This window comes from Xyrauchen texanus, chromosome 9 (assembly GCF_025860055.1).
Source record: "Xyrauchen texanus isolate HMW12.3.18 chromosome 9, RBS_HiC_50CHRs, whole genome shotgun sequence".
Taxonomy (NCBI): Eukaryota; Metazoa; Chordata; class Actinopteri; order Cypriniformes; family Catostomidae; genus Xyrauchen; species Xyrauchen texanus.
In genome coordinates this window covers 8,391,426-8,403,958 of record NC_068284.1, presented here as the reverse complement: position 1 = coordinate 8,403,958, position 12,533 = coordinate 8,391,426, and the positions used below count along the sequence as shown (strand labels likewise).

At 36.1% G+C, this 12,533-nt stretch overlaps 2 protein-coding genes across 3 annotated transcripts in view; one reads left to right on the top strand and one right to left on the bottom strand.

Annotated features, from left to right (window-relative positions):
* Positions 1–2,709: 2,709 nt before the first annotated feature.
* On the bottom strand, positions 2,710–3,933 carry LOC127649797 (C-type natriuretic peptide 4-like). The gene is made up of 2 exons (XM_052135043.1): positions 3,816–3,933; positions 2,710–3,502 (listed from the first exon to the last, which is right to left on the bottom strand). The coding sequence occupies exons 1-2, from the start codon at positions 3,900–3,902 to the stop codon at positions 3,245–3,247; spliced, it is 345 nt and encodes a 114-aa protein (XP_051991003.1). The 5' UTR covers positions 3,903–3,933; the 3' UTR covers positions 2,710–3,244.
* A 1,556-nt stretch (positions 3,934–5,489) lies between these two features.
* dis3l2 (DIS3 like 3'-5' exoribonuclease 2) overlaps positions 5,490–12,533 on the top strand; it is a 29,026-nt gene continuing 21,982 nt past the window's right edge. Inside the window, exons 1-5 of one of the 2 annotated variants that reach the window (XM_052134709.1) lie at positions 5,490–5,573; positions 6,232–6,904; positions 7,729–7,865; positions 7,969–8,022; positions 12,131–12,232. In XM_052134709.1, coding sequence (XP_051990669.1) covers positions 6,256–6,904; positions 7,729–7,865; positions 7,969–8,022; positions 12,131–12,232 — 942 coding nt within the window. In that variant the 5' untranslated portion in view covers positions 5,490–5,573; positions 6,232–6,255. The remainder of the gene's footprint in view (positions 5,574–6,231; positions 6,905–7,728; positions 7,866–7,968; positions 8,023–12,130; positions 12,233–12,533) is intronic. The other variant, XM_052134710.1, reaches the window with a different exon arrangement.

The window sequence follows — 12,533 nt, the reverse complement described above, 5'->3', positions numbered from 1 at the left end:
GCTGGCGAGAGAACTGCACCGCTTAAGACATCATGGACAAGGTGGTACTGGAACAGTTAATCTCCCAGCTGCCCTGTGGTATGATCGAATGGGTCCAGTGCCACACTCCAGCATCGCTGGATGAAGTGGTCCAGCTGGCCGAGGATTACATGATGGAGTTTCCGGGAAGCAGTGAACCAGAAATGTATGGCAGAAGAGTTATGTTATGTTGGATACATTTAAACAGACTAAGCTGTGTATTGCACATAATTATTCCTCAGTGGGGCAGTTTTAACTGTTCATGAAATGGATAACCTGAGGGAAGAAGGTGAATGACTCCACTGCTGCCACAGTGCTGTTTAGAATGGTGAGCGGGGACAATGTTGGGGTGTTCCTCCTAATGTCCACAATCATCTCCACTCTTTTGAGCGTGTCCATCTCCAGGTTGTTTTGACTGCACTCGTGAGCCAGCTGTTTAACCTCCCTTCTGTATACAGACTCATTGTCATCTTGGATGAGGCCGATGACAGTAGTGTCGTATGCAAACTTCAGGAGCTTGACAGAGGGGTCCTTGGCGGTGCAGTCATTGGTATACAGGGATAAGTGTAGTGGGGCACTACTTTCATGTCATGTATACTACGCAAATTGTACAAGTTATTAGGTGTTAAATTGATTCTCGCAAGAGTTTACCACCCACAAACAGATTGGTGGAATGTTTTAATAAAACCCTGAAAAATATGATTTGTATGTTCGTACATGAGGATGCTAGAAATTGGGATAAATGGCTCGAACCACTGTTATTTGCAGTTTGAGAGGTCCCACAAGCCTCCAAAGGGCTTGTTGGCAGGCCTCAATGTTGTTCAATAAATTCACAATATGCCCACGTCTTCAGACACTACTACACCACTGGAAAAAACTAACATTTACAGTGACATTAAAACACCTCACTAGCATTTTCATGTAGTAAAGGAGTGCTGTAAACTCATACCATCAACTCTTGGGAAAAATACTTTCTGTGCTCCTACACCTAATCTATTGTTATTGACTTTTCTCAGTAGCTTCAATACAACCAGAGGTTAAGAAACAAAACACAAAACATGGAAAAGGGGCAGGGCTAAATAAGGTGAATATCTTCCAATTTAGTGTGCTGATTTGAGACATGTATATATATAACTCTGATTATTAAGAAAATCAAGACTAAATACAAAAACATAAGATGATGCGATTTTTTTTTTAACTCTCTAATCATGTCATACAGACTAAAGCGCTTCAAGAGTTAAAAAGAGAATAAACATTTTTGGACCATGAGTTCCGTCATGATTTTATAATGGCAGTTATGTATTTATGAGTAAAATAAAGCCAGGCATGTGGACGTTTGTCGCTGTGTGTTTTTTAAAAGGTATGTTGCTAACATGTTTCTAGTTAAGAACTACAATGGTTTTCCGTTTCATCAGGCACGTTCACTCACATTTCTAGTCCTTATTTAGCTAATTTTTAGCAAATATTTTTTTTAAACATGGTGGCTTCAAAATTCACATTTGAGGTATGACTATGTGTAATTTATGTTGTAGAACAAAATAACAAAGTATCTTATAGTAATGTTTACCACAGAACGTATTTTTACTCAATTGAAAAAACATAATATAAAACCTTCACGTGCTATCGAAATTATCATAAATCCAAGTTCCCCACTCAGAAGTTGCCCATGGCAACCCCTCAACTTGTAATTATTGACTGGGAAACTCTGAGATAATTTTGATGCCCAAATTTCAGAGTTGGAAGAAGGTATAAACTTCCAAGATGGTGGAGGAGAGTTCCTGAATGAAAGGTTTTATTCAGTTTTCTAAATACAGCTAATTGTTAGCACTTGCCGTTTCGGTCACATTCATTTATATCAGAAACCATTTGATGCATGTTGTACATTTTTACACAGTGAAAATAGCTTGTATATGACCAAAATTCCATTATTGTCAGCAAGCTAACATAATATATATATATTATGCTGTCAAAATAAAAGTCCCTCAATGAATATGTACAGTATGATTGAACCCGGCATCGTCCATGTTTCCTGTTCTTTCCAACAACAAAACACTTGAACGCGACATATTTATACCACTTCAGATGTATAGCACACGAAGGCAGCATCAGCCTTCCAGGAAATTTATGTCACAGCTCAACAACTCTATATTCCTTTCATGATGCATTACTATTACTGCATGATACATTTTGACAACATCAGTTTGCTGTGATAATTTGAGCATCTATTAAAACTTAAAGTATGAATTAAACTGTAATGTATGGTTTGTGAATTTGACTCTTTGTGATAAAAATATGGAAGGAACACTGAACAATCAAAAATGATAAAACTGAATATGAATATATAAATATAAATGACTGAATATGAAAACAAACTGGTGTAGAGTACAAGCTTCAAAGAGACACCACTTGGTATGTGTGTGGGATGCTAGTTCTCAATGATTCCCAGCAAAGTGTGCAAACATCAGAAGTTAATGTGACTGGATGGTTAAGTGAAAATATTGTGTCTTTGTAATATTAAATTGTCTGCTGCTTGTCTTTTCTCTCATGAAATCAATGCTCTATGAGAGTAAGATTTTTTTTTTTATAGTGTTCAGGATCAGTTCCATAACCAGATCTTTTGTCAAACGTTTTAGTCAGTCAGCATTCAACAATAAATAAATCACTCATATCTCATACTGAGTTATTCATAAAGTGTTTTAATCCACAGTGATGTGACAGAAAATATTGCATTATAACTGAAACACATACAAATTGCAATATTACAGAATAATATATATGACAGTTAATCTTTTATAGTCAATTCATAATTTTGTTCATATCTGATGTAACTTGTATTCCCAAACATGCCAGTGTGGTTTGCAATGTAAAAATAAATAGCACTATTAACTCCTGACTCATTAAAAAATAAAAGTTCCAACTGAGAACCCCAAAAGGGTTTTATTAAGTTTTAGGTCTTTAGAAATCCAGATAAGTGTACTGGTGCTTTAAAGACCCCAGAAACCAATACACTGATCTGTAACACCAAGAATGTATTTAATCTGCAATAAACAGTCAGCTCAAGAACCCTAAACAAGGGTTATAAGATCTTCAATTGTTATAAGAGAACCGTTGAAGAAACTTTCTTTTTTTAATGTCCCAGCTGAGCTGCAACTGCCCCGCATATGTCCATTGGTCTGTATGAGACATTTAGTCCAGTTAGCATTCTCCATTAGTGCACTTGTGCACCTCAGTCGCTCTTGCAGCCCATTCCACTTATATCACTTATTCTATCCATCTTGAAACCGAAGCAGTTTTTCCGTTTTTCTTTGTTTTTTGGTGGTTGCTTTTTGCGTGTATTGGACTGCTCGCCCGATGACGGTCGCTGTTTGACGCCTTTGACGCTCGTGTCCAACTCGCGCGGCTCTTTCGCAGCACGCGACCTGTTCAGAACGCGCGTGTCTTCCGTTTCATTCCTCACCGCTCGTGCTGGGAGAGTTTTTGTAGGCTATAATAAAATTAGCATCATTATTATTATTATTATTATGAGACATTTCCCCACAGGTTTTGTCAAAAGTAAATATGCATGACATTTTAGCAATTTATAAAAGATATAGGCTACCAAATATGTTTAATGGATAAGAATCAAATGGCTTTATCTTGCTTTAAATATGCTGTCATCCCATTCAGTCATCAAAAAAGCAAATCTGAATTGCATATGTAATCAAAATGAATAACCTGACATTTCAGTTACTTTTGACCTAAATTCATTAAAGTGCACTGTAGTCCAACTTTCTTAGTCTGCATGAAAAGCTACAAACCTTGTTCTGGACTGTTGTGAGAGGTTTGGCATAAAGTGACAGACTGACCATGAACAGTCCGCAGATGAGTGTGTAGATCATGTCCATCCCAGCGAGTCCCGCGACAAATCACAGTAATTCAAACAGACTGGATCACACATACCCACTGTTTTATAATGCAGCTGTGATGTCATCACCATTTAAATATTAGTGTCATTTCCTTTGAGTAGCAACTTTGATGCTGGTTTGATCCAGCTCTTGTTTATCTTTAACTAAGTAAAAAATGGCCTAATTAAATAAGACCTTTTCGCACGTGAAAATAGCCTAAATAGATAAACAGTCTAAATAAAAGAATGAATGAATAAATAAACAAATAGGAGATTTTTGCGTGTGAAATAGAGCAATAAATAGCTAGCCTAAATAAATAAACAAATAGAACCCATTAGCGTGTGAAAGTCTAAATAAGTAAATAAATGTATTAATTAAATAAATACATAGGACCTATTAGCGTGTGAAATTGAACATAAAATATAAATAAATTAATAAATAAATGATTAACTATGACCCATTCACATGTGAAAGTCAGCTATAAATAAATACATTAATAATTAAGACCTATTCACGTGTGAAAGTGAGCTATAAATATAAATAAATGAATAAATAATTATTGCTTATTCACGTTTGAAAGTGAGCTATAAATATAAATAAATAAATAAATATTACCTATTCACGTGTGAAAGCGAGCTATAAATATAAATAAATAAATAAATAACTATTGCTTATTCACGTGTGAAAGTGCGCTATAAATATAAATAAATAAATAAATATTGCTTATTCACGTTTGAAAGTGAGCTATAAATATAAATAAATAAATAAATATTACCTATTCACGTGTGAAAGCGAGCTATAAATATAAATAAATGAATAAATAAATAAATAACTATTGCTTATTCACGTGTGAAAGTGAGCTATAAATATAAATAAATAAATAAATAAATAAATAACTATTGCTTATTCACGTGTGAAAGTGCGCTATAAATATAAATAAATAAATAAATATTGCTTATTCACGTGTGAAAGTGCGCTATAAATAAATACATATTGCTTATTCGCATGTGAAATTGAGCTATAAATAGCGTAAATAATTAAATAAGTAGCCTAAATAAACAAATAGGACGTGTCCGCGTGTGAAAGTGAGTTAACTCTTGCATTACTTTGGACAATATTGCCAAATGTTTTAATGACCTGTTTGTTAGGATTCATTTAGATAAAATTATTCTTAAGTTTGTCGCGCTTAGACAAGAACAAAAGGATTCTTGATATTGTTTGACTCCTTAGCAGAATTTAAAATATTTTTTTTATTGATTAGGCCTATAGCTTGTCATTATGAAATCTCATAAATATATTTTCTTCTGTGTTCATATTCGTTATTTTTATCCTAAAACAGAGTTGCATTTTCTAGCCTATGCTTATTTAGCCTACATGTATTTTTTCATATACGTTTCATATATTTTTAACCATCAAATTGATGACCCTTTTACTAAATAAAAACACTGGGTTAGTATTTTTACTTTTATTTAAATAATTATTATTTACTTTTAAATCAGAGAAGTATATAATATTTGACAAAAATCTGTCTAAGCAATTAAACTATATCTCCCACAATGCAACAGTAGCGCTTGATTTAAAGGACCCGGAAGAGAAGGGCAGTTAGTGTTGTTCGGGGGTCAACAGTGAAACATAACAGCACGTTATTGCTCTTAAACTCAGATTGTCGTGGTGAGTTACATATGTATGTTTTTATACACACACACACATATATACAAATATGCAGGATTCAGGTCTAATTTATTGAAAGATGTAGGTAGTGGGAATATGAAGCTATTTAGCTCGTTATAAAGCAACAGTAGTATGACTCAAACTGTTAAAGTAAATCCTTGATCATTTGTAAACCACAATGTAAACAAAACTCTTACTGTTTAAAGTTCACTATGCGAGCTTGTTTCTGAATTTACCTCAGTGAACGTTGTTTTGTGGATAAGTCGCATTATTGTGAAGTTCATGATAAGGCTTATCAGCTAACAGCCTGTGAAAGTGAGTCAACATTATATTTTTCGTGTGGCCACCACAGATCTCATTCTTGCTGAATATAAAAGTACAAAGGTGATTGCGGATTTGATTTGTATTTAAACCAAAAGATTTACACTGTCATTGCCACCAAATGTTTATTTTTTTTTTCAAACACAATACATGATTTGACATTTCTTTGGATAGTGTGTTTTTAAGGGAGACAAAAGTGCTCTTATTTGAGGTCAACCCATTTATTATATTGTAAACAACCTGTGGAACATATTTTATATTTATTGTCTCTTTAAACCTGACAAAAGCTGCACTGTTCCTTCTTGTTACTACTGACATTGTCATTGTTTGCTTACAGACAGTATTTGTCCTAATAGAGATTATGGAGTCTCCTCCCAAAGTCAAGAGAACCACTAAACCTCGGGATGGAAAAGGTGGACCAACTCTTCCCAGATCCCAGAAAGACGCATACGCTCGACTTCTGAATCAACATCAGAATGGCAAGTTTCGATCTTACTTGCAAGATTTTGCAAAGCAGCAGACCGAAGAGAATGAGAGTTCATCAAATGATGCGAACAGAAGAATAAAAGGCAATTCAGAGTCATCTTACTGCAGTGATAGCTTACCCTCTCAACAGAGTAGGCAGATGGCCGACACTTCTAACTGTTTGACCGTGGACAAAACGGCCCATCAAGTCACATGCACTGAGGACTGGGACACGAAACCTGACATGCTGGAGAAGTATGCCAAGACAGAGTTACATAAGGTTGCTGTGCCCAAAAGGTTACCTTCCAAACAGCAACAGAAGAGAAGTGAAAAAGACATGAAAGCCAGCACAAGTCTGGTGGGATCTAAGGAAGGTGACGGTCAGCAGTTGAGCGGTTCATGTGGGGAAGAACAAGCCAAGAAAAAATCTAAGAAGAAGAGATCAAAAGGGAATTCGGATAAGAAACCGAAGGAGGCTTGCGGCCCTGAAGTTGAAGCCGTTGCTGCTGGGTATACGCCAAATAAAAAAGCTCCGCAAACTCAAGGTATTTAGTGCAGTTAAAAGCCAATCTTTCAAAACCAGACCTCCTTTTGTACCCCAGATGTTAGTGACTTTGAAAAAGGTGAAGCCCCTAACAACAACATTAGTGTTTCAGTACAAAAGTCTTTCTATATTTTCACACATCGTATACTGGGTGATCAAGGTCTGAATATTTGTCATTGGGCTATATGTAAAGAAGATTTATATAGGTCAGTTGATTTTGAATGTCTATATGTCAATTGTATAAAAATGTGGTGGAAAAAATAGGTGCACAAATAAGGCTTCTTATTTAAATGTCGGATTATATTAACATATCGACCCCTCAAAAACATATCGACGTGCCGATCAATAATCAATAAATTGATATTTTATGACATGCCTAGTTTTTACTATGGTAACCATCTTTTAACCATGACATTCATGGTTAAACCAGAGTAATACTACAGGAAAACAAAAACTATGGTAATAAAATCATATTTAGTTAATCATAATTAGTTTTACGGTCCAACTTTATATGAGGCGTCATGTAAAATGAAAGTACAATGCATTTATTGTGTAACATATAACGTATGTTGTTCTACAAAATTCTAACAAGATTAATATTTGCTGCTACTGAGGTTTGAGGTACATGTATGTTTAGGGTAAGGGTTTGGGTAAGGTTAACGGTGTTACTGTAACTTGTACCACAAGCTTTTTATTTTCAGATTGATCGACTCCTACATCCATAGTTTTGGTTTATACTATCCCACTCATTCTTTTGCTGTTCATATGACACTTGTGTTTCAGGATAATGAAAGCTAGTGACTAAAATATCATTCTTGATTTCAGTTTCAAAAGAAAGTTTCTACCAAATTGAAAAGGATAAATGGAATAAAGATGGCAGAGGGTCACGAAAGCAACTCTTCGAGCAGTACATGTCCACAGAGGACGTGTCTGCTGGCCTGAAGAGAGGACAGGTCATTCAGGTACATTTCATACAAATTTAAACTTATTTAAACAAGACTTCAAAATGGAAAATGCTTAAAGCGGTCGTCATAAGTGAAACATTTACATTTAATTCTTCTTAAGGGAGTACTGAGAATAAACCCCAAGAAGTACAAGGAAGCATTTGTCCCGTCTCCCGTAAGTATTAAATATTTCTCACACTCAAACAAATGTTGTTGCACATTTACGATTGCTAGAACAATGAATGTACCCACTACACAATATGTTTTGGGTGAAAAGTTAGCTGTTGACCATTTTTCTATTTATAGTGGCAAGAAAAATTATGTGAACCCTTTGGAATTAGCTGGTTTTCTGCATTAATTGGTCATAAAATGTGATCTCATCTTCATCAAAGTCACAAGTATAGACAAACACATGTCTTGATTGAACACATCCCTTTAAACATTCACAGTGCTGTGAAAAAAGTAAGTGAACTCTTGGATTTAATAATTGGTCGATCCTCCTTTGGTCCTCAATAACCTCAACCAAGCGTTTCCAGTATCCCAACGTTCAGAAGGAATTTCGGCCATTCTTCCTTACAGAACTGTTCCAGCTCAGCCATATTGGTTCAGCCACATTTGACTGGGCCACTCAAAAAGGTGGATTTTCTTTTTTTGAAGCCATTCTGTAGTGGATGTTTGATTTAACTTGGGAAAACATTTATCCCACAATGATTGCAAGCATTCCAGGCCCAGATGCAGCAAAGCAGCCCCAAATCATGATACTCCCTCCACTGTACTTCACCATTGGGATGATGTTTTTATGTTGGTATGCTGTGCCCTTTTTATGCCATTCGTAGTGCTGCATATTCTTCCATAAAACAGTTCAACCCTAGTTTCAACGGTCCACAAAACATTTTCCCAGTAGCGTTGTGGAGTGTCAAGGTGGTCTTTGGCAGACATGCAGCAATGCTTTGTTTGAAAGCAGCAGCCTCCATAGCGGTGACCTTCTCTGGACACCATGTCTGTTTAAAGTTTTGATGGGTTTTGATCATGAACAGTAGTGGTTTAAAAAAATATTGGATTGTATTGTAGCGTACGATACGATGCTCTCGATTCAATACCTCATGTATCGTACTATACATAAATAAATAATACATAACTGTGATTTAAAACCAAGCAATGCAAAATTGAAAGCTCGCAGGAAAACAGAACAACTTGTCTACATGGGCGAGTTGAGCGCTAGAAGATCGATGGCAAATGGCAAGTAGATTGTTGTCTGGCATATTTGACAAGCTGTTAAACTGCAGTGTCATGTCCTAGTACTATAATACATCAAACATGCCATTTTATTTATGCCGACATCACCGCATAGATGCCCCTTATAAAAAGAAAACGACAACGTAAAAAACCCACGATTACATGAGACTTATTATTCTCTGCTTTTGATGTCGAAATGTAAACTGCTATGAGCACAACAATTGCAATCATTGGATAAGCCGTAAGACTGCTCAAGTTTACATGCAAAGTGAAACCGGAGGAAGATTGCAAACAAAAACTAGATGGGTACATTTCCTGAAGAAAATGTGAGTGGTGCTTGCCGTGGCAAAACTCGTCAAACAGCATGTTATAACTTGAAAAGAACAAAAATTACGGTCATAAATAAATCAACCCAGAAGTCTGTACGATTTTCTGGTGCAGAAATATGTGATTTGTTACTCGGTTGCTAGGGTAAGCCCATGTGGTTGCTATGCAGTTACCAAGGTAATACAATACATGGCTCCTTTCCATCCTGAGTGAAATAAGTCAACCCGGAAGTCTGTAGTGTTTTCTGGTGCAGAGATGTGTGATTTGTTACTCGGTTGCTAGGGTAACCCCATGTGGTTGCTAGGAAGTTTCCATAGTGATACTAATGAAGTCTCCTTGCCATCCTGGTTGAAATAAATCAACCCAGAAGTCTGTACGATTTTGTGGTGCAGAAATATGTGATTTGTTACTCGGTTGTTGGGTACTATGTGTAGTTGCTAGGGAGTGGCTTGGCAGCTGCCAATCATGAAATTCCAAAGGCTGCTTGTCAGTATGAATGATATAAACCAACTCCCATGCCTCTGTGACATTCAGAATGGAAGATATCCCTCTATGGATTTTGGTTGCTAAGGTGCTCGACAATGGTTGCTAGGGAGGGGCTAGGAAGTGTTGAGGTGATTCATGTTTGGCTGTTTGCTGCCCCGAGTCAAACGAGACCACCCTGGTGTTTCTATGACACTTCTATCCGGAGATATCCCTTTGATCTCTTTCATTAGAAGTCTATGGGACTTGTTGCTAAGGTGCTGTAAATGGTTGCTAGGGCGTGGCTTGATAGCTTTGCAATGATCCTGAGAGACTGATTGGTCGTCTGAGTAAAATGAGGCAGGCCCCTTGTCTCTATGACACTGTGATCCAGAGCTATGTTTAATAAAAAATCCCTATTTCATGGGCCGTCCTACACCATTGTAAGTCAATGGGGGCAACTTTGGGCAGCTCCTGCCCCCCAGGGGTGCAACATTTACCCCATATTGAGGTATGCTCTTACAGAGCCTGCCAGCCTCTTCAAATGTGGCAAATCACACGTTTCTGCGAAATCCTCGCTCGGAGCTGTGATGCGTCAAAGTTTGTCGCAATGTTAAGTCTATGGGATTTTTCGGGCGCTTTTTTGCCCCTGGGGCAAACACCGTACACCTGATCGCTTAAAGTCATAGCACACGTGTCCTCAATAGGCCGTTCGATTTGACACCTCATTCGTGGGTCTACGCCAAAGGGTGCGGGACGAGTTAGGTGCCGAAGTTTTGTACGGAGATATAATAATAAGAAGAAAAATAAGTATGTGAGATTACAATAGTGATGCTTTGCAAGCACCACTAATTACTTGTGCTGACAATTGTTTGCTCAAACCTTTATATAATATTGTACAATACGATGCCAGAGGTCAGGTTCCTCAAGTTTTTTTTCTTTGACTGTTTTTTTCACCTTTAGCTTGCTCACTGTTTAAGACTTTTAAGGCATGATTTTCTATAAAGCTGCTTTGAAACTATGTGTATTTAGAAAATTGCTATACAATTAAAAATGACTTCATTGTAGACAAACATCATTATTTTTCTCAGGAAAAACATGAAAATTGGGGGGGTTTTCTCATAACAATCTGCTGATAAATGCAATGTTATTGTTTAAGTTACTTTATTACAGAGCTCTTCTTTATGTTGCCAATGTCAGACACTGTTGTGTCACTTAAGATTTTAAATACATTTATGTTGAATCCTTGAATAAGTTTAAGCAAACATTTTGTGGGCACTGTTTAAAAAAAAAAAAAAAAAAAAAATGTTGGCGCATCGTGGGGCTTCTACATCGTATCAAGACATTTGTGTATCGTTACATGCCTAATGAACAGAGATGTGTCATCTTGGCTGGACAGCCACTTCTAGGGAGAGTAGCCACAGTACTAGATCATCTCCATTTATAGAGCCCAAATCTGTAAAATGATTGTTTAGCTTAATTTGGAAAAAATGCCAGCAAAATTTCCTGTATTAAATTAAAGAAATGACCAAAGGAATAAAGTATTAAATTAAACAAATATATTACCAAATGAGAAAAATTGTTAGGCCTATATAATTGCCTTTTCTTTACACTAGCTTTACCTTGTTCTTTAGATGAAAAAAAGGCATCTGAATGACATTCTCAGAATGTTCATTGAACTATTTTTCCAATGCGGAGTTCACTTTCAGAAAACGAGCTTTAGATTATTTTAAAACTTTGAAATATTTTGAATCAAGCCCTCTTTACCTCAGATGGCATTTGCTGAGTGTCTTCAGAAAATGTAAATTGCATTATAACACAATTTTCTTTAGATGACAGTCAAGTTCAGTTGGTCGTTAAAAGTTGCGGGACATAATGCAGTTGTGATGGCGATGCTTTAAATTAGATGATTGTTTAAAATTGCCCAGTAATAAAAAAAATTAGGGACATATGGGTGGCAGAGGTACACAATTAGCAATATACACACATTTCTGTATGGAAATGGTTCGATAAACAAAAATTTATGCGACCGTGTTTCTTTAATTATTTATTTTTAAGCATGAGGTCATCAAGGACACCATTTTTATCGATTAGAAGGCCATTTGAATGGAAACTGGTAGAAGATGCTAATTCTACACTTTTATTTAGACTAATTCTTTACACTTTTGCGTTTTCAGTTTGTCGATAACAAAACAGTGCAAAAACTGAATGGAAACTAAATAATTACACAGCTCTTGTGTTTTGATGTTGTGCTGCAGGATGGCTCTGCTGATATCTTTCTGGATGGGATTCCAGCTCGTAACAGGGCTCTGAATGGAGACGTTGTCGTGGTGAAAGTACTCCCCCCTGAACAGTGGAAGGTACTTTGTCAAAATTTCCACATTCTGACACATTTAGGAATTTAATGGCAAGATCTGCTCATATTTAAGGACTTATCAGGCCTACTTTGGTGATCATTGAGAAACATTACCAAATCAAGTTGGTGTTAATCAAGTTAATCAGTTGTTAACATTAGTTGAACTTACAAGGAACTATACTTTTAAACCATTAATTTATCTGGGTTAATGTTAATCTCAACATATACTAATAATAGTTATGTTCATATTAGTTGCACTATATGCACTATAAACTAACAATGAACAATTTGATTTTTATATACTG

What these genes read in the sequence shown, in the direction of transcription:
- LOC127649797 (XM_052135043.1), bottom strand. Translation starts at nt 3,902, where the DNA reads ATGGACATGATCTACACACTCATCTGCGGACTGTTCATGGTCAGTCTG. An exon ending in TCACAACAGTCCAGAACAAG is followed by an intron (nt 3,503 to 3,815) that starts GTTTGTAGCTTT and finishes ATTTTATTATAG; the next exon opens with CCTACAAAAACTCTCCCAGC.